The sequence below is a fragment of the Mytilus trossulus genome, unplaced genomic scaffold (genome assembly GCF_036588685.1).
Source record: "Mytilus trossulus isolate FHL-02 unplaced genomic scaffold, PNRI_Mtr1.1.1.hap1 h1tg000024l__unscaffolded, whole genome shotgun sequence".
In the NCBI taxonomy this organism is placed as follows: Eukaryota; Metazoa; Mollusca; class Bivalvia; order Mytilida; family Mytilidae; genus Mytilus; species Mytilus trossulus.
In genome coordinates this window covers 900,175-926,319 of record NW_026963290.1, presented here as the reverse complement: position 1 = coordinate 926,319, position 26,145 = coordinate 900,175, and the positions used below count along the sequence as shown (strand labels likewise).

At 31.6% G+C, this 26,145-nt stretch overlaps 1 protein-coding gene across 1 annotated transcript in view; it reads right to left on the bottom strand.

The window, feature by feature from the left end:
- Window positions 1-26,145, bottom strand: part of LOC134699015 (uncharacterized) — a 106,779-nt gene that overhangs the window by 46,767 nt on the left and 33,867 nt on the right. Inside the window, exons 16-40 of the mRNA XM_063560707.1 lie at window positions 25,573-25,752; window positions 24,850-25,032; window positions 24,019-24,174; window positions 23,314-23,439; window positions 22,483-22,674; window positions 22,016-22,210; window positions 21,571-21,759; window positions 20,525-20,905; window positions 18,712-18,951; window positions 17,883-18,128; window positions 16,649-16,849; window positions 15,265-15,494; window positions 14,557-14,821; window positions 13,879-14,037; window positions 13,177-13,332; window positions 12,429-12,596; window positions 12,147-12,230; window positions 11,180-11,296; window positions 9,782-9,802; window positions 9,249-9,266; window positions 8,181-8,328; window positions 5,341-5,471; window positions 4,453-4,668; window positions 1,226-1,456; window positions 735-868 (exon numbers count right to left, since the gene is read on the bottom strand). Coding sequence (XP_063416777.1) covers window positions 735-868; window positions 1,226-1,456; window positions 4,453-4,668; window positions 5,341-5,471; window positions 8,181-8,328; window positions 9,249-9,266; window positions 9,782-9,802; window positions 11,180-11,296; window positions 12,147-12,230; window positions 12,429-12,596; window positions 13,177-13,332; window positions 13,879-14,037; window positions 14,557-14,821; window positions 15,265-15,494; window positions 16,649-16,849; window positions 17,883-18,128; window positions 18,712-18,951; window positions 20,525-20,905; window positions 21,571-21,759; window positions 22,016-22,210; window positions 22,483-22,674; window positions 23,314-23,439; window positions 24,019-24,174; window positions 24,850-25,032; window positions 25,573-25,752 — 4,367 coding nt within the window. The remainder of the gene's footprint in view (window positions 1-734; window positions 869-1,225; window positions 1,457-4,452; window positions 4,669-5,340; window positions 5,472-8,180; window positions 8,329-9,248; window positions 9,267-9,781; window positions 9,803-11,179; window positions 11,297-12,146; window positions 12,231-12,428; window positions 12,597-13,176; window positions 13,333-13,878; window positions 14,038-14,556; window positions 14,822-15,264; window positions 15,495-16,648; window positions 16,850-17,882; window positions 18,129-18,711; window positions 18,952-20,524; window positions 20,906-21,570; window positions 21,760-22,015; window positions 22,211-22,482; window positions 22,675-23,313; window positions 23,440-24,018; window positions 24,175-24,849; window positions 25,033-25,572; window positions 25,753-26,145) is intronic.

Below are 26,145 nucleotides of genomic sequence, written 5' to 3'. Positions count from 1 at the left end.
CTCAAAATTACCAATTCAGGGGCAGCAACCCAACAACAGGTTAACAGATTCATCTGAAAATTTCAGGGCAGATAGATCTTGACCTGATAAACATTTTTACCCCATGTCAGATTTCCTCTAAATGCTTTGGTTTTTGAGTTATAAGCCAAAAACTGCATTTTACCCCTATGTTCTATTTTTAGCCGTGGCGGCCATCTTGGTTGGATGACCGGGTCACGCCACACATTTTTTAAACTAGATACCCCAATGATGATTGTGGCCAAGTTTGGTTTGATTTGGCCCAGTAGTTTCAGAGGAGAAGATTTTTGTAAAAGCTAACGCCGGACGACGACGGACGACGGACGACGGACGCCGGACGCCAAGTGATGAGAAAAGCTCACTTGGCCCTTTGGGCCAGGTGAGCTAAAAAATGGTATTTCATTGAATTCTTGAATTTGTGGTTCACCGAGGCTTGTTACAACAAAACCCATGAAAATAGGTATTCAACCAATAATAATGAATCCAAAGAATTGTGTTTAAAATTATAAAATTTTGCAGTGTTCATTCAAGAACCTATAAAAGTCTTGATTTAATCTGCTAAATACTATAAGAACAATTTCTATATTTTGGTACATTTGGATATAAGAAGTATGTAAAGCCTAGGAGAAAGATGTCATTCTATAGCAACCCTATACTTTTTAAAATATCATGTATATTTCTTTTCAATTTATATTTTATAAACACTCTTTACTTACTGAGCAATTCTGGCCTCTGAAGCCTGCCTTACATCTACAGTAATAATCATTTATTCTGTCAAAACATTGTATGGTGTTGGCTATAACACAAGGGTAGGGAGCACAGTTATCTTTGTTGTCTAAACACAGAGATCCTGAAAATATACACAATTGAATGTTAGTAAGATTCATATTGTCAAATTCTTATAAAATATAAATTTAACTTTTGCATTTGAAGTAACAACATTTAATGATACAAACACAATTGAAAAAGAAATTGAATCATTTCATATTAACTTTACATTAAACCAAAAATCTAGAGAAAAGTAATATTTTTCACTCAAATGAAAGTTTTTATCAATAGTGTTTCTTCTGAATTATTTTAATTACATTTATTTCTGAATTTGATTTCAAATTGTGGATTTTTTAAGTTAAACAAGAGACATAATACTTGTCTTTCGTTAAACCTAACTCGGTTAGCTTTAAAGGAGTTCTTGATGTTATAATCCTACCTCCTGTTCCAGTTAATGGACAAGTACATGTATAGGAGTTGACCCCATTGGTACAGACACCATTATTAACACACGGCTGAGCAGCACAGTTATCTACGATGAATTGACAACTAGGCCCAGAGTAACCCAGAGCACATCTACAGATATAGCCACCATAGGAGGAGAAACATGTGCCACCATTCAAACAGCTGTTGGCAGTGCAGTAATTCATTAGCTGACAAACTCCACCATCTGAAATAAAAAACCCGGCGAATTTAATTACCTTGTTTTGTCTTTATGCAGATGTTTTTACCAAAACCAAACAAAGAAATATATAAAGAGATTATAACTTAGAAACATTTATATAAATGTAATATGATTGTGATAAATTAATACCAGTTAATATGTTATTTATGAACAAAAATGCATTTGTTATTTTATAACTTTAGCCCAATTAAGACATTCAACAGTCCTGTAACTTCATAGAATGAAAATTAAAGTGCTTGTGAGAACTGCTGGAATGCTTGCATTCATTTTTTAGTGGGAACTAAAAATTAAACATTACATTATGCAAAGCAATATGGAAGGCAATATCATAAATTGGAGATATATTTCTTTATCCATAGTTGTATTTAGTTCAACAACAATTATGGTCACAGAAAAATAACTCCCATTCAAATATAATATTACTTTAACAGTGACATCCTTGATGTTCTATATACAATGATTATTGCACCATGCACAACTTATGTAGCCTTTTGGACAATTATGGTCATATGAATACATTTAACTATCAGCTAACTTAAATATTTGAGTATATATTATAGTGATAAATTTCTTCAAATGTTCATGGGTAGAATGTATACTATAGTATGCTGAGTTAATGAACTATATTGTTTTGCTCTCAAAAAGTAGTGGTTAGGTCTTGCAGCTTTCAAGCCAGTCATATACGTGTTTTGATTGCATGAAAGCAATCTTTTCCTTAAAATGATTTCTTTTAAACTTTTGAAGAAAGGGATATAATAATGTAAATAGTGTCCCACCTTGATAAATAACTGTGACCCAGAGTAATGAGAAGGGAGATTTTTTTAGTTCCATTTAAAAAAGCTAATTTTCCAAATAGTTTTGCAATGTTTACATAGAGAATGTGCCACACACATAATAATTGCCAGCTGGCGAATAGATAAGTCTATGTTACTTTTTCCTTATACAGTGTACATTGAAAGTCTAAAAATACCTAACTGGCTGCAACAATTATGACATATTGGAACCCTATATATGTATCTGATGATTCTTTTATAAGCATAGCATGCAAAATGACACAGATCAAGTACCATAGTGATATGAATCATATGAAAACTAAAATATGTGAATGATATGATGGCTCTGTATTTTATGTGTTCTAAAAAATATAATGGAATATAGCAGGGCTTCATCTTTTACTGTTAATCTATATCAATATTTGAATCAGTTAAATCATGCATATGTTGTCAGAGTCCATCGAAGATACATGAGAAGACATACAATAGTGATACAATAGATATATGAATGTGCTGCTCTCTGTTTAGTTTCAACAGCATTTTTCTTAACAGTTTCACTAAGCTTGTTCAAACCATAACTTCTTAAATTTTTAGATGTTTTCTTTAAAAAAATTCTGATCATTTTGGATAAAAACCTCAGATTTATATTTCAGGTTAAAATTATTAATTCAAACCAATTTTATTAACAAAAAACCATTCTTGACCACTATTCTAAAAGCATAACACAAGGTTCCTTATGACCATTAATTTTCATTCTTTTATTCTTGGTTCCAATTTTATAAACTATGATTCTACTCTAATGCAATGCTATGTAATTCAAACCATTTTTTCTTAATTTTGGGAGGCTTAGAATCAATTTAAGGTATAAGCTGATGATATCTTAAATAAAATAGCAAAATTTAAATAATTTAAAACAATTTTAGAAAACTAAGTCCCCAAAATTCAAAACTGACTTATACATTTTATCTATCACCAAAAATTTTGTTTTACTATCTGTTACGTTATCAAAATAAACCAAATGTTTATGAACCATAACTAGAATTTTATTTCTTTACTTTTTGCAAAGTCAAGCTTAAAATCAATAAAATGTATTTCTATGTCAGAACACAAGTTATGATACAAAATCACAAATTTTCTTCAAAATGTAAAGCAGTTGGAGATTTTAAAATTCAAATTTAAAGACATCTGAGAAAAATGGGCCCAAAGGCAAAAAATCACTAAACAATGAGACATTAATAGTGACAAACAGGTGATTCTGTCATACAGAGAGCTGAATCAGAACAACAACTGGTGAAAAGTGAAATAGTACAGTAATTAAGTTACAAGGTACAGACCAAACAATAGATGTAGAGTTAGAAGCCCAAGCGTAAACACAACCTCCAAAATGTGACAAATTAATCAAAAGATTTGTATTAAAATCTTGCTTTGCTTGTGTACACTTCATACTCAAACAGAGACTATGCATTCTGTAGCTTTCATTACAAATGCATAATTCTGTAGTACAATGTATAGGATCAAAGGGTATTTTAATGGTCTGACGAGTAAGCATTGCACTAGAATAGATCATATCTATGTCATGCTGGGATATCCATGCTTGTAGCCATCTACTGGTACTTACCATCTAACGAGGCTGGAAACAGTTCATAATACAAGTTACAAGTATTACATTTACCTGATCTAATACAAATACATTTCTATTTATAAAAAAATATGTCTGGAAAAGTATTGCTTTATTAGAATGTTAACTTAAAAATAGTTTGCTGCCTAAATGTAAACATATCCCTTATGTGCATATTGACCTTATCACTATTTGGAAACTGCGCTTGTTGAATTTTTAACACCTCACAAAAATCACGTTTTCATTGTGGCGTCAGATAATTTATATTATAAAGTCAAAATTTTATGGGAAAACTTTGTGATGTCAAGTAATAGGGGACATATAGGGATAAGGTGTATCGACTACATAATTTCCACATTCATATTGATTATATAAGCTTCTACTACAGAAACAATCCAAATTCCAAATTTCTAAAAGTTTGCTATGTAGCAAACTAAGTCAACTTGAATAGAGAGTTGTCTCATACCACATCTTCTTATGCCTCAATATCAGTCTCACTTTTATGAAAAAATTGACATTTACATTTTAGTTAACCTTGAGTATAAGAACACATTGAATAAGTGACAGTATGTTCCCAATAATCCACTTACTATCATTATAACCATTAGCACACATGCAGACAGGTTTAGATTCAGGATAGAAATCCACACAGGTCTGTCCTGATCCACAGCTCCCAGCACACACATTCGATTGTCCTCTGACATGACAGTAAGTGCCAGAGTATCCTGAAGGACACATACAGGTAAAACTGTTGACATTGTCTATACATGTCCCACCATTAGCACATGGATTAGGTGAACACTCATCTGTAATACACATAGTAACATGCATAATATTGAAACAATATGTTTATAATAATTCATTTGTTTTGTAAGCAGCATAGTGATATCTTACATAAATAATACATGCAAAGAACATGTGACCAAAATGTGTTGTATGCTTTTTTTGGCAAATACATTGCCCAAATAACTTGTCTGTATATGCAAATGATTATTTTTATTTTACCTTTTGACACAAATGCTTTGATTGTTTATGACATGGATGTACCATGTAACCCAAATTCTGTTTATATGGCACAAATATATTTTAACCCAAATACTGGTTGTATGGTGTAATTTAATACAAATGCTTTATTTGTACGGTACCACAATGGCAGATCCCAAGGGTGGGATCAAGGTTTTGGAAGACTCCCTCTTTTTTTAACATCAATGCTTTTGAATGGTGATTTTTGGTTGAAACATCCACCCCTTTTTATCCTGGGTTGGAAATCTCTCCATGTAAAATGACTGGATCCACACCTGTACCATGTGACACAAATAGATATAAGAAGATGTGTGTGGTATGAGTGTCAAAAGGCTTTGTTTGTATGGTTCCACATATGTGACCCAAATGCTTTATTTGTATGGTACCATGTGACCTAAATGCTTTTTAACACATAAACATTGTTCTTATAACCAAAATAATAGTCTGATAATTACCTATATTAGTTTCACAGTCCTCTCCTGTATATCCTCTATTACAGATACATTTCCTTCTGATGGCCCCATAAGATGAGCATTGTCCATTTACACACGGGTCATCAACACAAGGATTTTTTGGAGTTGTACAACTGTAAAATTTATTTAACAATCTTAAATTTTGTAACTACTACTCTGTAATTGCTATATACTTAGGATAACCACATGAAAATTTGCCTTCTTTTCAATGTCAAATAACAGATATCATGTTTTATGGAGTTACAATGTATTTGTTATGTTTTGAAATGGTGTGATATTTTGCCTTCTAAAACATTAAGGTTGTGCAAAAGTATGGTAACCAATGAAAGACTGACTAATTAATATGAAATTCAGCAGCAGTTATTATGATTTTTTCCAAAAATGAAGCAAATTTCTCCCAACAAATATAATATAGCAGCATTTTTTAGAGGGAAAAGGGAACTAACTCAAAAACAATTTACAACTGTTTGACATTGTGAATGACAAGTGAGTTTATCACAAAACTTCAAGTGAAATGACGGATCTAGACATTTATTTAAAATGTCTTGGTGATTTTGTGTGAAAGTGAAACAAAACCTTCCATCAATCAGCAAGCAACTTTTTTCCAAGTACAAGCATGATCTTTTTCTCTTTCAACTTTCAATTTTAAGAAATGATATTCTTTTTTATAATTCAAAATTATTACATTCAAATACCAAAACCAACTATTATGTTATGTAAAATTTCTAATTAGCACCATAACTTAATGTAAAAAGTTTTGAAGGTTAGCTACAAAACCACATAAATACGAAATTTTACCAATCTACTAATCATGTATAATTTTTAACTTTAAACAAGAATTAAAAAGTCATAGTTTCAGCCCTAAGAAATGCTCCCAAATATGCGTTGACAAAAAGCTCACTTTTACCGAGAAAAATAAGGATATTGTAACAGAAACTCTTATTAAAAATGGCATCATGTCTAAAAATAAATAGGATTTTATGGTCAAAAGTAAAGCATCACTAAATATAACTTTTGCATACAGAAATCTCATATATATTTGCATGGCCAAACAAAACTGATACATTTTCATATATTTTTCAACTTAAATTAATTTAAACCAAAAATGATACTGAAGCACACACTATACACATATGGGGTTAGTAATACCAGCCTCAATGAATACTTACTATCCCAATGGTGCCGCTGTACTGTAGGTAGTTAAAATATTGTTTAAATTAGTATGTGGCATCAAAAACAGTGCCACACTGGGTTTCTTTCACAATAACTGTAACATTTAGCAGCCTTACCCATTTACTATAAAATAGGGGTTTTCAAGTGTAAAATGTAAAATGGGTTTTAAAATTTAGAATGTATAACAGTGTTTCTCAGATGTCACAACATTGGAGTATAAAATGTTATGGGTTACCATGGTTACTAAAGTTTGTACACTGGAAAACAAGGGGTGAACTTTTGATTAGTCAACTTCAAGTGATGGTTTTCTAATGCACAATGAAATATTATGTAAAATTTTGTCTATAGTACTGAATAGAACAAAACTCAAGCCAAGTATTTCTTTATTCAAAACAAAGATTAATTTTGCACATTTTTTTCAAAGCACAAATTTAACAACTATTTATAGGGAAATCAATGGTGGCATTGAATCTATAGGGGTATTTAAAATGTCAAACTGAGTTTCTTGAAAATTAACATTTTGAGGTGTCAAGCTTTAGCCCCTCTTTTATGTTTTACAGCTAGTTATTTCAATCTGTGATAGTTCTTTTTACAAATTCAAATTGCAGTGGAAATTATTTTCATGACAGTCTAAGGGATTAGCTTCACTAATTCAAGCATCAAAATTAATCACATCAATATTGTAGTACAGTGTCATACAGTTTATGAGAGATCAATGAATTTTCAATATTTAGTCAGAATAGGCTAAAGCAATAAATATGAATCCATTTTCAAATGTTCCTGAGATCAAACACTCCTCCATTATTAGCTAATGATATAATGTGCTGATGTTATGATGAATGACTTAATGAATTTAAGTCTATTTCTTTATAATAATGAAATTATGAAACTTTTATGTTCTTCATTTAAAACATTTTTTCTTGTTATTAAGAACCGAATTTTTAAATAGAAATTTTCATGTGGTTTACATTCGAAAATAATTATTTTACAAATTAAGTTTTCTTGGATATTTTTATCAATAATGGAGACTGCTTTTATCCTAGCCAACATATCATAAAAACCTGAGGTGGAATTTTTTTCAACCACAGCATATGAATTACTATCAATCTTCCTTCTTAAATTTAACCAGCTTATATCATGTGTGGTAATACTAAGCACTGATGTAGTTTTCTCTTGCCAAATCATGACAAGACTAACTGTTACCCTTCTTTCAAGCATTCACCACTTATGTCTAACTTATCAGACAAGTTAAAACAGACCATGACTCAAGAAAATTAAGAAACAAATGGAAAATTAAGTTACATGACTTGTTTTCAATTTTCTCTATTGGTAAATATAGTCAAGCATTGAATTTGTCCTGTTTAAAGGACTTCAACCTTTTTTAAATTTACCTTGTAATTCAGTTAAGCATTTACTTTGGAGTTCAGTAATTTAGATAATTCATTTTCTATATTCATAAACTACCCCAGCAGGAGTTCTAAACCCCCCTGTGCTAAATAGTACAATGTATTCAACTTTCATGACTTATGACTGAAAGGAGTATTTGCTTGATTCCCTGTTTACTGATTGAAAGACTTACATTGACCCAGTAAAGCCAGAGTAAGATGGTCATTTTGCTTGATTCCCTATTCACTGACTGAAAGACTTACGTTGACCCAGTAAATCCTGAGTAAGATGGACATAGACAGGTGTATCCACCAACCAGGTCATGACAGGAACCATTGTTACAGGGATTAAATCCACTGGTAAACTCACAATCATCTATATCATTCTCACACAGGTTGCCACTAAAACGATCTACAAATAAATGTTATATAGTTTTTACTACATATTGAATATAATAATTTAAGTAAATTACGAAAAAAACACTTATTTTCATTTCTATTTTAAAGAATATCTACAGCTTTCAACAAACACAGTAGCATACAAATCTTTTCACTTAAATCATTCAATTTATGAAAACAGCCCTGAATGATAAAAAGAAACAAAATTATTACATAGTTTGCAGTAAGGTACAGTTTTCATTTTATCTGTTTTCAATATTGTAATTCCAAACATCCTACCATAACTTAAAACTACTCAATACCACATAATAACACCAGGTAACAGAAAAAAATACAACATATCAAAATAAATTTCATATTCTAATGCATTTAGTTTGGAACGATTATTTTCAATGGGAAATATTTTGAAGAATTCAATTCCATATTTTACCAGTCTGTAACTAAAACAAGCCATCATTTTGAAATAATATTTTTTTTGCTACGTAATTTCTCAAAAAATAAACAAAAAAATCACATTTTTTTCATTTATGGCATTTTTAAGTCAAAATATTTACTAAAATGTAATTTATTTTAATGTTGCATAAGAATGGTGATAAGTGTATTGTATTTAAGCTTGTCATGTCGCTGGGTAAACTCAGTTTGTGACTGTCAAATCAATGTTCTACGCAGTCCAAGCTTAAAAAACAATACAGTTATCTGCTAAATTGTGAATATTTTAATAAAACAAATGGACTTTCATCTAATGTAATTAATGTTATTGAGTGAAACAATTCTGTGATTTTTCAGACACTTAGAATAAAGGTATAGTGCAAATATCAACAGGTGTGCAAAGGATAACAGTATGATTGGATGTCATTCTAACATATCTAAATCTAGTGTTCATTCCATTCATGCCTTAGAAACATTGAAACAAATGTAATAAGAATAAAATACCTCCTGAGCCTACAGCAGCTTTTTGAAGGAATGATATAGTATGTATTATGAAATTCATTTTGTAACAGGATATATGAAAGTTTGAAATAGAGATTGAAGAAACTGTTGTGAAATGGATGGGTTCAAAGTCAAAACTGCTAAGAATATATTGTTAACACAATGCATGGTTTATCATACAAATATCAATGCAAATGTATCAATTGCTTTAATTTTTATTCAGGAGTTCTTAAAAAATACATTGATTTTTATAGCCTTTTCCACAATTTTACATGAGGTATATTTTTTTTTATTACAATGATAAATTCATAATAAACAATTGATGAATTTAACATTTTGGTCTTCTACAAAATAAAATTCTGTATACATTCAAAAAGAATTTTGTCTTGATCTAAATATACTGGCATGCTTCTAATCTCTTTTTTATAATACCAAATATGCTTCCTGCAAATTTATCTTAAAAGAATATAAAGCTATATTTCTACAATCTGATCAATGAAATGACATATATTGTGTTAACAGTACTAATAACCTACCACCAATTTTTCCTCCAATAACTGTAACACATGTCAAACAAGTTATAAAATGCATCATCTATTTGTTGGGTTTTTTACCAAAATTTTAAACAGACCTATACTTTTTTAAATTGTAATTTGGATGGAGAGTTGTCTCATTGGCACTCACACCACATCTTCCTATATCTATACCTTATACTAATTCAAATAACATAATCAAAGTACAATAATATCATATTTATAATTCTTATAATGATATAATTCTTATATCATTTGCATATCTATAAATACTTGAATTGGATTGGTCAAGTAGAATTTTTCTCTTGGTTTACACTTCGATAAACCATGTTTCCGAACTACTTTTGTAATCTATTCATGCGCGATACACATTCTTGCAGGGATACTCGGATTTTCAGCAAGTTGAGATTATAAAACAATGGCATAACAGTTTTTTTTCTATTCTAATGCATATATAACCCCACAAAAGAAATAAAATAACTGCACAAAAGCGTGAATATATAAAAATAAAATTTAAATAAAATGCCGGGAAATTTCACGAATGATTTGGCGAATTTGCGTCATGGCAAAACACGACGTCATACGATTGAAAACTTTCAGACGGAAGATTATTTCGTTACTTATACGCTTCAAATTCGGAAAGTTTCTTATTAAAATGAGGTTTTTGAGGTAGGTGCTAGTTCATTTTAGATTCTGTTGCATTTATCGAACATTTAAGTTGTTTAGAACGTCAAGATGGCGGCGTACTCCTTAGTTACGACATGCCATTGTGCTTCTGATGGTACATATAGTAGCCATGAAAGTAATAATGTAAATTATTAATCGCGTATGTTTGGCTGAAGAATTATAAGGATTAAACACATTTTTTCTAGAGGTTTGGCTGAAGAATTATAAGGATTAAACACATTTTTTCTAGAGGTTATTGATGTGTAAACCGGGTCTCTAACTCACAAACTTGACATAAAAGTCCTTCGGACTTTTATTCAGTTTGTGAGTTAACCGCCCCGGTTTACACATCAATAACCTCTAGAAAAAATGTGTTTAATCCTATAGTGAATTCTAGCTTAGATATTCTTTGCCTATCATAAACATGGATTTGAACAAAAATCTTTCTTTTGGTGACATACTAACATTATAAACAATTCTTACTAAGTATTCTTTTTATTTTGCAAATTCAGAATCATTACCATTTGTGAGAAAAAAGTCATTACCAAAAGACAATATAAAATCAAGATGCTTACAACAACAAACACTTCATTTCTTCTATGATAAAATTAACAATATAAAATTGGCCACACCATAAAATTTACATTATCCCATTGTCACACAATAACTTTTACAATATAGAATTGCCATGCAGTCAATTTAACCAACAAGTTGAGCATGCTTTAGAAAACTTACTGCTGGTACAAGTACATGTAAAGGTGAGTACACCAGTCTTTGTACACTGTCCTCCATTAAAACATGGCTGACTATCACAGGGGTTGATCTCTGTCTCACATGTTGGACCAGTATAACCTAGAACAAATAAGTAATTATTGATAACACACTAGCACAAAAGAACATGATTTGTAAATTTAATTTCCTTTCATAAATTACATGATTGTTCATAAACTAAGATTTCTATCTTACTTCTAAAGTAAAGCAGATCCATTTATCCCTTCTGATTTATGCATCCATAAAGGTTGTATTGTCAAGCATACCAAAACTTTTGGTCTCAAGGACAATGAATGTCACTCTAGAAACATGTGTTATGCATACTGGTATTCATACATTACTTTTATAAAATTGTGACTTGAAAGAAGAGTGGTCTCTTCTTATATAGATCTATAAACACAGTTAGTTCATACATTACAAAAGTTGATTTCTGTTTTAAATATTGTAGTAAATTTAAAATTTTGAGCGCATTTAGTATGTTAGAAATGTCTAATAAATTTAAGAAATTTCACAATTCAAATTACAAATACTGCTTTCAAAATTGAATTGCAAAATTTAACTTGATGACACACTCAGCATTTTTTAAATGACATATATAGAATAATGGGTAGTTTCGTTTTTGATACTGACTATGTTATGTGGAATATCTAGACGAGCCTAGTAGGTCGAGTTAAGATGTTCAACATGATATAGTCAGTATCAAAAACGAAACTACCTATCATTCTGTTTATCGGTTATTATGACGTCAGGCAATGTTATGACGTCCTGCAATGTAATGCCTTATATTTTCAGTGATACAGCCAGTACATTGATATTCGAAAATATTAGGCAGTAAGATCAAAGGGAAAATATACGAATTACCGATAAATTGTTATCCAGGGTTTTGATATAAAAAAGGAGCTAAAATTTGAAAATGAAATCATGATCTAACCTGGTGGACATGTACAGTAGTAATCATGGTTCAGGACTTGACATGTTCCTCCATTCTGACAAATACCTGTACAGATTGATGCAACTGAAATACAAAATAAAACAATTAAAATAAATTACTGAAATGTTTTGTTATAATACTTGCTTTCTAAAAACTGTTTGCGTAGTTGTATTGGTTATTAATATTTACAAGCTTCTTTTTAGTTTCTTTTTAGGGATTCATGATATAATAATTAAAATCAAACACTGGTATTTATTATGAACAAGTCTTCAAACTACTTACAACCACTGACACAATCAGCTGGTGAAATCTTTCCTTCAGCCTGCGTGATCCTATCACCTTGACACTCCAGACATTGCCTCTGACCTGTATTGGCCTGATAAAAGTTCCTTGGACAAGCTGTACATGTCTCTAAACCATTATATGAGTAGTACCCAGCTGGACATGGATCTATAAAGGAAATAGGTAAAAATGTCTGAAATGTGATTTATAAAGATTAATATTAGAAGCAGATATCATTGATTGACTCTTGCTGGCAATTAAAACAATCAAATCAAAATACCGTACAAAGGGTTATTTTCGCTGGTGTTAATTTCTATTATTTTCCAAGATAGAACAAAATTGACACAATAACTTCAGCGAATTTAAATGTGAACATGCAAAGGTATTGATAAAAGTATAGAATTTGCCAAAATAATAACCGCTGAAATATTTTTTATACCTTATTAAATGAAAATAGCGAAATTTTAATCCCGCAAAAATAACCCCCTATATGGTTGCACATATCAAGCACATAATGTAACAGTTGCTCATGAGAACTGAAGACTTCTGATACAAAGATTATACATTCTATTTGCTTTTCATATACCTATTTATTCTTATTTTTAAACATTAAATAATAATTGTTATTTGGATGGAGAGTTGTCTCATTGGCACTCACACCACATCTTCCTATATCTATTGAATCAAACATCACAAAAACTTGAAATACCAAAAACAATTTACAAAAAAACACAAAAGGCAATCTTACTTTTACAATCTGATTCAGTAGATTTGCCAACTCCAATAGTTTTCTTGCCACTAGGACATGTGGTACATGATTGACCATTGGAGGAATAGGAATCAGCAGCACACTGGTAGCAGGGAGCTTGTCCAGTGGTTGATGTAAAACCATTAGGACAGGTAACTGAAAGATAAAGTTAGATATAGTTGTACATGAATGGCCGTAAGAGGAATAGGAATCAGCAGCACATTGGTAACACGGAGCTTGTCCAGTGGTTGATGTAAAACCATTAGGACAGGTAACTTGAAGGTAAAGTAAGGTACAGCATAAGAAATATATTTATAACAAAGTTAAGAACATTTTTTTTTTAAATACAAAGAACTTTGAATAATCTAAATGACCGTATGTTCATAAATTAAAATTTCATACTCCTGATGGAGATATCAGTTCAGATGGTTTAACCCTCTTGAAAATCTTTTTAATACCAATTTGATAAGTGGCAATTCCAAAAAAAAAAATATTATAAAAAACTTTATGAGGTTAATTGTATTTGCTTCATATTGAAATTTGTAAAGCAAGGAAAATTATTAAAATAAAATGTTATTTGTATCCTCTATAGGAATTTTGTAACAAGAATCTATTTAAAAGTTAAAAAATAATATGTGTCAGATCTAACTTATCTACCATTTAAGATGATTCATTATTACAATATACTATAAAGTAACTTACGATAGCAATCCGTCTGTCTGGTCAAGGCTGTCTTTCTACTATTGGTTCCTGATGGACAAGCATCACAGCTGTCACGGTTTGGTGTGGACAGATAAAATCCAAAAGTACATTCCAAACACTGACGCTTTTCACTGGAGTAGTGTCCAAGGGCACAGTCAACTAAAGATTGAAAATATATATATACATGATATATATGGATATCTGCTATAATGGTGATCAAATAACTGATACATTGTGTATACTACAAAATGATGTAAACGTTGACCCCAATATTGCTATTTACTCTCCTCTTAGACTATTAAATGAAAGATTACAAAACACAAATGAACAAAAAGCCACAACAATAGACAAATTGAGAAAATACATTTCTTAGTAACCTTTCCTGTTGCGCAACATAAGGGCTCTTCCATAAAAACATACATAGGACACAGAGAAGGCACCTCCAAGTCTCAATCATGGCTGGGTGTATCTATACGTAGTGGAAATGTAAATGAAATTCTAATTTGCCTCTATATATATGTGGCTACCCAATTTTTAAAGTGCCTTTCCTGGGTATCATGTATGTTTTAATCAAACAGCCCTAAATACAAATGTTGGATTTCAAATATGCATAATTCACAGATCAAGGACATGCTTTTTATCCATTTTTTGCATAAACTGACTAAAATATAAACTTACAGCAAACAGACTTTGATTCTGCTGAGACATACTGAACTCCAGCATTTGTTGTACAGACAAAATAATTCTTCAGGACTCGGTCGTAGGTCACAGAAGCAGAAGACACGGTGGGACAGGATCCACTGGCTGATAATTGTAAAATGGGAGCTAACTCTGACTGCTTGTTGACGAAAGCGTTAGAGATTAAATTAGCACAGGATTGATAGGCAGTGTCCACATAATTAGCTGGTGTCATATCAAAAGTGAAAGTAGCATAAACAATTCCCTGAAATCATAAATTATAAACAATCTGGTGGCTGTAGTCAAATTTGAACCTAGAAATATACATCTTATATGTAAAATCTAGTCTTTAAATGAACAGTTCCAAATAATAGTCATAAAAAATAATTAGAAATTTGAAAAACTCATCAATTAATTCAAAAGACTGTTTTGCTTAAAATGGTTCCACTATTAAATAGAATGGTTTTGCTGAACCAGATTTGATACCTGTTGTATACACACTAGAGGGTATAAAAATTAGAACAGTGTATAAGATGAACTAAATTTTCATCATTTCGGTACAATATAGTGAGAGTAATTTATTTGAAATCACTGTTAAAACAAAGATCTGTTCTTTTAAAAGAATATTGAAAGAATATATTTCTTTTTTACTTCTTCTTTTTCTTTACATTTTTCATATTTTCATAAATTTAACCAGTGTATACTTACATTGCTATATTCCACCCCTAACCTGGACACTAGCGTGTCAACAGGAGATGATATTGATATAGAATAAGCTGGCTGAGAGTTACGGCACATGTTCTGTAAGTTTGTGGCCATACTGTTCCACTGGTTCTGGAGCTGTGATTGATAGTTACTGGTACAACCAGTAGGATCACCCAGGATACCAGTTCCATAACGTAAAACAAACGACTGTCTATAGTATGCTGGATTTCTCGCTGTGATTAGAATAAAATTAGTTATATTAACTTACTTGAGAAACTAAATATCTGTATTGGGGAAAACAGAGAGCAAAACTATCTAAGTTATCTACAAATTGTCAAGCTTTTAGCCCAACAACTCAGAAATAATCTAAAATATTGAAATAAAGTGCTATTGTTAACACTTACAGTCCTCGCCATTAGCCATTAGAATATTATTCCTCATAGCAACCTATCCTATAAAATACATCTATCTCATTGAAACTAATGGCAATACAACCTAGTGAGTAAGTATGTCTACTTACTTGTGGTGAACAAAATATCTGTATTGGGAAAAATAGAGAGCAAAAGTATTTTAATTATCTACGAATTGTCAAGCTATAAGCCCAACAACTCAGAAACACTCCAAAATAATAAAATGAAGTGTTATTGTTGACATTAACATCCATGGACATTTACCAATAGAATATTATCCATCATAGCACAACCTATCCTATTAAATACATCTATCCTAAAGATTATAACAGCAATATATCCACCTCTATAATATATAGTTTCCCATACAATTTTTATTGGTAGATTATTTAATTCTTTATTTATTTTAAGAGGATTGCAACTAGCCAGATGCTACGTGTGGGTCTCCTCAACAAAGATATATACAGATTCACAATCAACAAATATTCTTTTAGTTTACAAACATGGTAAACACACTGAGACTAGACACTATGTACAGGACAAGAGTATTGGTATATTTTTACACTCTCAACATTAAAAAACATACCCTTTACTGCACAAAACTGGTTGGTATATGTTCCTGTCCTTATATATGTGAAAAATTTCCCCTCTTACCAATATATACCAGCACTAGTTTATGGGTATCTTATCGAATCTCTAATTTTTAATACCGCTTTTTCAATTCAAAACTTACCTATACAAGCTTGTGGCTATATTTAAAACAATCTCTCCTCTATACAATATGAACCTGTACTAGTTTACAGGTATCTTGTCAAATATCTACATCAGAAAACGCCCCCTTTTCAATACAAAACGTACCTATACAAGCTGATGGGTATGTGTAAAACAATCCCCCATCTATACAATATGAACCTGTACTAGTTCATGGGTACAAATCTCTTCATCAGAAAACGCCCCCTTTACAATACAAAACTTACCTATACAAGCTGATGGGTATGTGCTCCAGTCATTATTATTAAAACAGCTGGTAGAGATAGTGTTTGTGTTGATACTGTTAGAGAAGTAATATCCAGAGTTACATGTAAATGTACAGTCAAATCCAGTGTTCCCAGACTTAGCTGTACATATCTTCTGGGCATTTTCTGCAGTGATCAACCATGGCTGACATCTATTTTGTACTGTAAAATAATTGAGTTTTTTTATTGTTGAAATTAAGATACTGAATATCAACAATGTTGAGTAATTGATTTTGTAAAACATAAATTTATAAGTATGCTTTTATCATGCAGTAACTGTTAAACTTATCATAAAAGGGGAGATAACTTATATTCTTAATAGGATAAACACAGTTCTTAATAGGATAAACAAAGTGACTTAAACAGAAATTGGAATTCACTTTTTGGGATTACTGTTTACATGTCTTTGAGTAACAACTTCTTTAAATATGCTAGATATATAAACATATCAGATAGACTGCACTTATCTGATCTCTGTATTGGTAGTATATAAATAGCCTTACTCAACATCATAGACTGCATGGTAACTTTCAGTCTAAATTCATCAAATTTAAGATTTCAGAGATGCTCTTTCTCATGAATAATAAAAACAAAATTTGCTTTACCAGATGCAAAATGTATATATTTTTTCACACCTACAGATTACACAAACAAGCTGGGGGAAATGTAAATTTATATTATTTACATGTAGTATACACCTGTACAGTACACGACTGTGTATTTAATGCAGCATCTATGGCAGTAAGTGTGATCATTCTCACTCTACCAACATCATTATAATATTTACCTGTAGTATACACCTGTACAGTACACGACTGTGTGTTTGATGCAGCATCTATAGCTGTAAGTGTGATCATTCTCACTCTACCAACATCATTATAATATTTACCTGTAGTATACACCTGTACAGTACACGACTGTGTGTTTGATGCAGCATCTATAGCTGTAAGTGTGATCATTCTCACTCTACCAACATCATTATAATATTTACCTGTAGTATACACCTGTACAGTACACGACTGTGTGTTTGATGCAGCATCTATAGCTGTAAGTGTGATCATTCTCACTCTACCAACATCATTATAATATTTACCTGTAGTATACACCTGTACAGAACACGACTGTGTATTTGATGCAGCATCTATGGCAGTAAGTGTGATCATTCTCACTCGACCAACATCATTATAATATTTACCTGTAGTATACACCTGTACAGTACACGACTGTGTATTTGATGCAGCATCTATGGCAGTAAGTGTGATCATTCTCACTCTACCAACATCATTATAAGTGAGGGTAAATATCCCAGAATTAGCTGTTACTTGTGCTCCACTCTCTACAGCCGTCACTAAATCTTTGGGATCTATTCTGATGGTACTGGACTGTGATGTAATAACATAGGCTGAAGGTGTGGAACAAGTTATTGTTGGTGGAATTTGGTCTGAAAACATAAATTTATAATTATGCATAGTTAATGTAGTTCTGATATAAATAATTGAGAAAACATGGTTTGATAGATACCTTTATACTCCTTTAATTTTAGTATTTGCATTGCTAGGTTGCTCCATTATAGTATCATTTACATGACATTTGTATTCATCAATGAAAAAAAAACAGACCCCCTTTGATTTATCAAATGTTAATGTGTCTCTTACTATTCTTAATTAAAATTTATAATATATCATGTGAGCAAGTCTACCATATTGGTAGTATATTTCCATTCTCATTCTTTTGTCCATTGCTACATCTACTATCTGGTACCACTATAAAACTATTTTAGTGTACATCCATTTTCTTTAGTCATTCATCCTTTATATACCATCATCAGTTCGAAAAAAAACTCTTAAGGTATACGGAGCAGCTCAAGACTAACAATTAATCCTAGTTGTAAGATTTTTTATGAAGTGCAGGTCTGTAGATTTTCACACTTTGCTTACATATTTCTCATTATTGTTGTTATTATTCGCAGTGTATATAGTTACCATGGAGCTACATAACACATGGGCAGTCTTGTCATTACTCACCCTTTATTTGTATATTAAAACTACAAGTTCCCTCATTATTATTGCCATCTTTAGCTGTATAAGTGACCACTATTGAGTTAGGTACCACATGTGTTGGCCTGTAGTTTGCAGGGACAGTGGTCACAGACTGGACAAAGCCAGACTGATCAGTAGCAGAAGGAACAGCATGATTAGGTGCTTTATACAACTCTACAGTGAGGTCAGATGTAATACAGTTCAGAAAAGTGGGTTTTGTTATATCTGAAAAAAATGTTAAATTTGCATAAAAATCTTATTTTGAATATATATCCATCACACATCAATAAACTTATGCAAAACACTAATTTTAAAACTAGATTACAATGATGTGTTTCATCATTTCACATTATGATTAATTTCCCAATAAAATACAACATGTATGACTCCAAGGCTACATTACAATAATGCATAGAAAAATAAATGAAAGGCTTGGTTCAAGTCATAATGTCATGATTAAAGCATAAAAATGTATTAATCTTTAGACTAATTAGTTGTTTTTGCAGACCTGCCAACTTTTGAAAATCTCCATGGGGGATTTAGCGCGCACAAGATTTTAAAGGGTTACAATTTTAGCGACTTTTCTGTGATCATTGTTTTTTACACCTAAAATAGTCTAATTTCTCTTCTTTATTCTTTTGGTATACTAATGATGAGCTTATAGGCCTGGTTTTTTTTTTATTTGCATGATTCTTGTACTATTAAATTATAAAATTGACAAAATAACTGAAGAATAGAGAAAATGGCATTAAAAAGAAAGGATTCAAAGTAGAGACCCCTCCCCCCCCCCCTTTTCCCCTCCAAAGACCTTCTTATCAATGAACCTTGACTCAAAACATCTAAAACTATATGTCCTATAGTAAGAAGGATGAAGACAGAGTTTGATTTAGTCTTACTCATGGTCTTATCAGTATCAATGAGAAAATGGATAAAATTTGAGTTATCTTTCTTTGTATTCAGAGGTGCTCTTACCGGCGGAGGCTTATACAGTAGCACAGTAGAAGTGTATACAAAATGGCGTCGATTTTAAATCAACAGACATACGATGTCTGGTTTCCAAAATTAAACAGATTTCAAGATAAAGTAAAACGATGTTTTCTTGAGAATTCATTACAGTTCTCATCTTTCAATTAATTATGATTTTGCTGTGGAACTACGGCAAATGCTGCAAATTGTGCTTGTATGATTAATTGATTAAAAATAAAATTGAAAGGCTGTTTGACCAAATTTGTGTATACAAATTAATTTTGAGGAATGTTACGACCCATTAGGTAATCTGATTACATACAACCACTAATTATGACACCTGTTGTGACTGTTGATTAGCGGAGGGTCATTAACTTGTCATTAATATTTCCTCAGGTAAAATGATTGATTTTTTAAAATTGATCAGAAAAACTTCAAAATCGGTAAACAATATTTTTTTTCGGTTATATTTGTTGAAAATCGGGATTTTGACTAATTTTACGATCCCGATATCGGGATTCGGGTTGAGGGGTAAATATCGGGATGATACCGCGAAAATCGGGATAGTTGGCAGGTCTGTTTTTGTACTTTTTATTGTGGAATTGCTGTCTGACTGAGGTATAAACAGTTTCTCAATTTTTTCATGTTATTACAAAATACTTGTAATTTTTGTTCTGTATTAATAATATAACTTTTCGTAAAATAATGAATGTATGATTTTGTTGAATTTCTGCTGATTTCTGATCTCTCTAAAATTAGCATCACATCTTCTCCTATTCATATCTTAAGTCTAGTAAGACTTGATGTTTGCCAAGAAACACTATATACTCACCAACACATGAAGGTGGAGTTGAAGGAATCCACTGTACAGTATTCCCTACTGCCTGGCATCTGAGTGGAGTGGAGAACGAAGGGGCATAACCAGTTCTTTTACATTGATAAGTTATTTCAGTACCAATTTCGTAGCTGGTGGCTACCTGTGTAGCATCTGGTGGGGTCCCTGGGTCCGTACATAGGGGACTGATACATCGTAAATCACCATAGTCCCACCTTCCATCTACACCACATCTGATAACTGTATCCCCACTACCACTGGTTCCTGCTAGTTGGTAGCTCCCTGAACAACTGAATATAAAACTACAGCCATACACAGTACAGGTATTGGAGAAAGGGTTACTACCAGATATAGCTGTGGTGGCGCCACAATCAACAGCTAAAATAGAAAACAGTAGAAACTATTCCTTTCTTTAAAAGTTATGGTGTTTTTACATAAAATAGGTTAAATACACAAAAATCTAAAAATCTAAAAACAAACCTTAAGGTGGCTTGGGACTATTCGACTGCGCATAATTTCATGCATGAATTACAAAAGTATTTGTCGTAAATTTGATATAATTGTTTTAAATATTTTGATTGATTAGAAATGTTACATCATTGTAGTTATGTGAATAAAAGAATATTTTTGTTAAAATTCATATTTCTTAAAGGGTCAAAATGACATTTCACCTATTTTCAGCATTTTATCGCCAAAATTTGGGTTTTAAGGCAAAATATTTTTTTTTCCTTATCGGTGACCTATGATTTGTATTTCCTCATTCTTTGAAGCTACATTTCAGCTTTTTATATCATAGTTTTGGACCAAGTGTCATAAAACTTTTTTGATATTCCGTTAAAAATATGTCAACACCTCTATTTTCCCTATCATTTCATCGAAAAATAGTCCCTTTAACATACCTGTTTAAAAGTAAAATTTTGAGCTTAAATGGTCGAGATCCCCTATTTTTTGTCCACCAATTTGATTTAATTTCTGTAAAATATGGCACTTCTGATAGAAACTTGATTATGATAATAGATTTCGAGAATTAAATATAATCTTACCTGGACAATTCAAATTATCTCCAACTGTACCATAACGTTTGGTATCTGGTTTATAGGCACAAAATCTCCTCAGAGTCACTCCAGTACTGTTGGTATTGTCACACTGGAGAGTATAGGCACTATTGTAATTAATACTACCAGTTGGTGTGGTGTTACTATCGGCAACTACATCCAGGAAACATGTGGCAGCTACAAACAGAAAATGTTGTTACAGTTACATAGAGAATAGTTCATTATATTTGGATATTTTCATTTAGAAAACAAAATAATTATTTTATCAAAACATGAAAATTAGAATTTTAGAATTTTAGCTGTTTAAAGATGTCATTTGATATTCACAGTATAGCCTTTCATTGTAATAATACTATTTTATTTTTTTTCAATGTCAAATGTATAATCATCCAATTAAGTTAATATTTCTAAATGTGATAAGTAATTTACTTACGTATACATGTAGGTATAGCTGGACTCCACGTCCCATCTCCCTGACAAGATACAGTTGTTGTGGCAGAATTAGACCCAGAAACAACATACCCAACATCACATAAATACTGGACGGAGTCACCCTGGGTAAAGGTCAATTGTAAGGTCAATGATCTTCCATGACCTATTGTCTGGCTAGGCATTGGGCATTGTTTTACTGAAAATATCAAGTAAATATAAATTATGACAAAATGAGGAAAAAAATAACAAATACTTGAATAAAAGCAAAGAATTTTTGTACTGCATACAACAATTATATATAAATTTTTCCGCACTAAACTTATTTTCATTGGAAATGGACATTTATATCATGTCATAGAGTTCTTAACTGTTTTTTTATTCAAAACTATTCATGTTTTTCGCATAAAATTCCAATTCAAACAACAATCTAATCCCAATTCTTGGTTTTCAGTCACATATATTACTTACACACACAAGAATGAGCAATATGATAAGTATGCCATGGTGACTTCCCATCTTCTCCTGCTTGAAGGTTCAATCCTTGGAATCCATTGAATGTATAAAGGTCGTATCCATAGTTACAGGAGCAGTTGTAGGATCCGGCAACATTAACACAGCTGTGGTCACAATATCCATTGTTATAGGCACATTCATCAATATCTATGAAGGAAAAAAAGAAAAAGAAATAATTGATCACTCATTTTCACAAGAAATAAAATGAAAAATTAATAACTCTTCAAATTTTAGTATATAGAAATTAAATTTTTTGGATGTGATTCTTATTTCCATTGTTGCACATTCAATAATATCCATTAAAGTAGTCCACACAGTTCTGATATAAAAGTCCCATTCCATTTGTTCAAAGTCTAATAATTTCCTCCACAGATACTATTGTTAGTAGTCAGTTTGTATCCACTGTTATATGTACAATAATATCCACCAGAATAGTCCACACAATTCTGATTAAGCACCCCCCCCCCACCCCCCCCCCCATTTTCCCTGTGTCCCTGTCCTATACTAACCTCCACAGATACTAGGATTATTGGTGGACAGTTTGTTTCCACTGTTACATGTGCAATAATATCCACCAGAATAGTCCACACAATTCTGATTAAATCACACAGGCCCCCCCCCCTTTTCCATTTGCCCCTATACTAACCTCCACAGATACTAGGATTATTGGTAGACAGTTTGTATCCACTGTTACATGTACATTAGTATCCACCAGAATAGTCCACACATTTCTGATTAACCCCCCCCCCCCCCCCCATTTTCCCTGTGTCCCTGTTCTATACTAACCTCCACAGATACTAGGATCATTGGTGGACAGTTTGTATCCACTGTTACATGTACAATAATATCCTCCTGAATAGTCCACACAATTCTGATTACATGTCGCAGTCCCTGCTGTACATTCATCAACATCTAGAAAAATTAAAAAAGTTTTCTATTAAAAGACTCAGCCTCAACATAAATGAAATATTTTCTGCAAGACATTAAACAAAATTGGACCAATTTTACTGCCAGTTTTTGGTGGGGTTTATGTTGCTCAGTCTTTAGTTTTCTATGTTGTGTTTAGTGTTCTATTGTTTATCTGTTGTGTCAATTTATTTTTTAGCCATCCGCTCTAGCATATTTTGCCTCTCTTCTAAAAGCTAAGACTTGTAAGTTTATCTTCTTAAGGTGGTACCTAACACTGCAGGGAGATAACTCTGTTAAATCAGCAGAACCTTTTTATACATAGTGTTCATAAGGGAATATTAAGCTTCTCAATGATCAAAATAAGTGTTTGTCAAACTGCTATATAACCAGTGTAATTTTTCTGATAACACGGTTGGTTCAAATCTTTTGAAATTTTTATATTTTTGTCAAAGGGTCAAAGTAAATACTTTGTCAAAATTTTAAGAAAATTAAAAGAGCCAAATTAATTTTAGTTAAAGTGTTATGTAACACCTTAAATCTTTATAAACTTCACTATCAGTACATTATTTTATCTTGACTTACTCTGGCATGTTGGAGGCGTCTGTCCACATTTGTATGGATTGGTACCAGTCGCTTGAAATCCAGTGTTACAGTTCACAGTTACATCATCTCCCTGATTTAAAACACCACTGAAGATAACTGTTCCATTGGTGATGAACTGAGGAGGACATCTAATATCTGAAAAAATAAAAACAAGGTTTACTAGATTTTCAATGCAACACAATGTTTAAGGGTTCAGTTCAGTGAAATTTTTCACAAAGTGAAAAAAGTAAGAGCTGCATTTAAAAGCTTTTCAAGATTTAAATGCATATTGGAGAGGCAATAATTTTTATAAACTAATGGTGGGTAACATTTTTTTAGAATTTGTAAGAATTATTCATTAACTGAAAATTTTATATTATGCGGTAGGGGACTTAAAAAAAGTGCCTTCCATCCCCATTATGCATTTGAATCTGGAACAGCCCAAATATCATCTCAATTGTCTTAGCCCTCATTTGTTAATCTGAGAAATACATATTTGCAAACCAGAGGACTTAAGTTTGTGATAATTAAATAATAATTACTGTGATTATGGTCCATACCTCTTAAAACCTATTAGTGTATATCTTACATGCAAATAATTTTTTTACATTGACATGAATTGGCCAAAATGCAACCCTCACACACTTTTTACTGTTATTGCATCATTGAATGCATGCTTGGTCTCCACCAATGAAATACATAAAAAGTAATTTACTCAGAAACCATTGAAACTTAAAAACTAATTCTTAAATGCAAAAATCAAAATTTTGACAATAAATCAACTTGAAATCTGTAAAAAAAAAAAAAAAGAAACATGTAAAATTCACATACTCTGACATCTTGGTGTAGTTCCTGACCATGCTCCATTTTTACATTCAATCCTAGATGGACCAATCAGCTCATAGTTCTGGTCACATGAATATGATAATATACTGCCATGTGATGTTCCATCTCCCTTTACAATTTCTCTACGACCAGATGGAACAGATAAAGGTTGGCCACTGCAGGGATTGGCTGAAAAATCAATTGATATTGTTTCATAATTCTATAGAATATAATATATCAAAGTGCTTTTCATTGAATATCATCATAATGAAAATAAACAATTATAATCTTCAATCATATTGAGTATATAGGAAATATTTGCCTCTTAGTGTAAGTAATTAACTTTCAATCATATGATCTACTTACTTCATTTAAAATATTCTGGAAGTAAAATATTCTAAATGCATTACTGGCTCATAAAGCAGTATATTGAATACCGGTATTTCAAATTTTTTATTTCTTCCCTTTGTCGAAATGTATTAGTCTCTACTGGTGCAGCTCTATATATATTTTTTTTTAATTTTATTATTTAACCTTTGCTTGTCTTTGTTATTGCAAAACTCAATCTGGGTTATAAATTACATGTGCATGTCTAACTGCCCACAAACATTAAGAATCTTGTCTAGTTTAAATTTTCTTAAGTTTTTAAATAATACAAATAATTCACAAAGTGTTTTTTTTTTTAATTTTAATTTTGCCTATAACTTCATTTAAATTTATAATTTTTACCTGTGCAGGTAGGAGGTGCCTCCCATAAACTGTTACCCTGACAATTGATGGTTAAAGAAGTTCCAGTTGGAGGAGTGAACCCTGGATTACACAAATACACTGCCTGGTTCCCTCCAAATAATCCAGTAGATGATTGTACATAACCATTTGCTATGGCTGGTACCTTACCACAAAATGCCTCTACAATATAAAAAGATGATCTTGATTCATACTTTTGCTATGAAATAAACAGATCTGAATGATTCTCTGAGACAGAATCTAATTGTAACTTCCCGTTTTTCTTTAAAACTGTTTTTTGTTTTACTTGTTTGTTTTCATTTATAATTTATATTTCATGTGTACTAAGTTTCAAATTGATTGGACCCAAACTTCATCAAAAAATACCTTGACCAAAAACTTTAACTTGACCATGCTGAAAAGGGGCACACAGATGATTTTAATTTGAATTAATTTGAATAGACAGAAAAAATATTACAGTCATTCCTTAAATGAACAAACAGGCCGACTAACGAACAGAAGGACAAATGAACGGACAGACACACAGACCACAAATCATAATGCCCCTCTACTAAG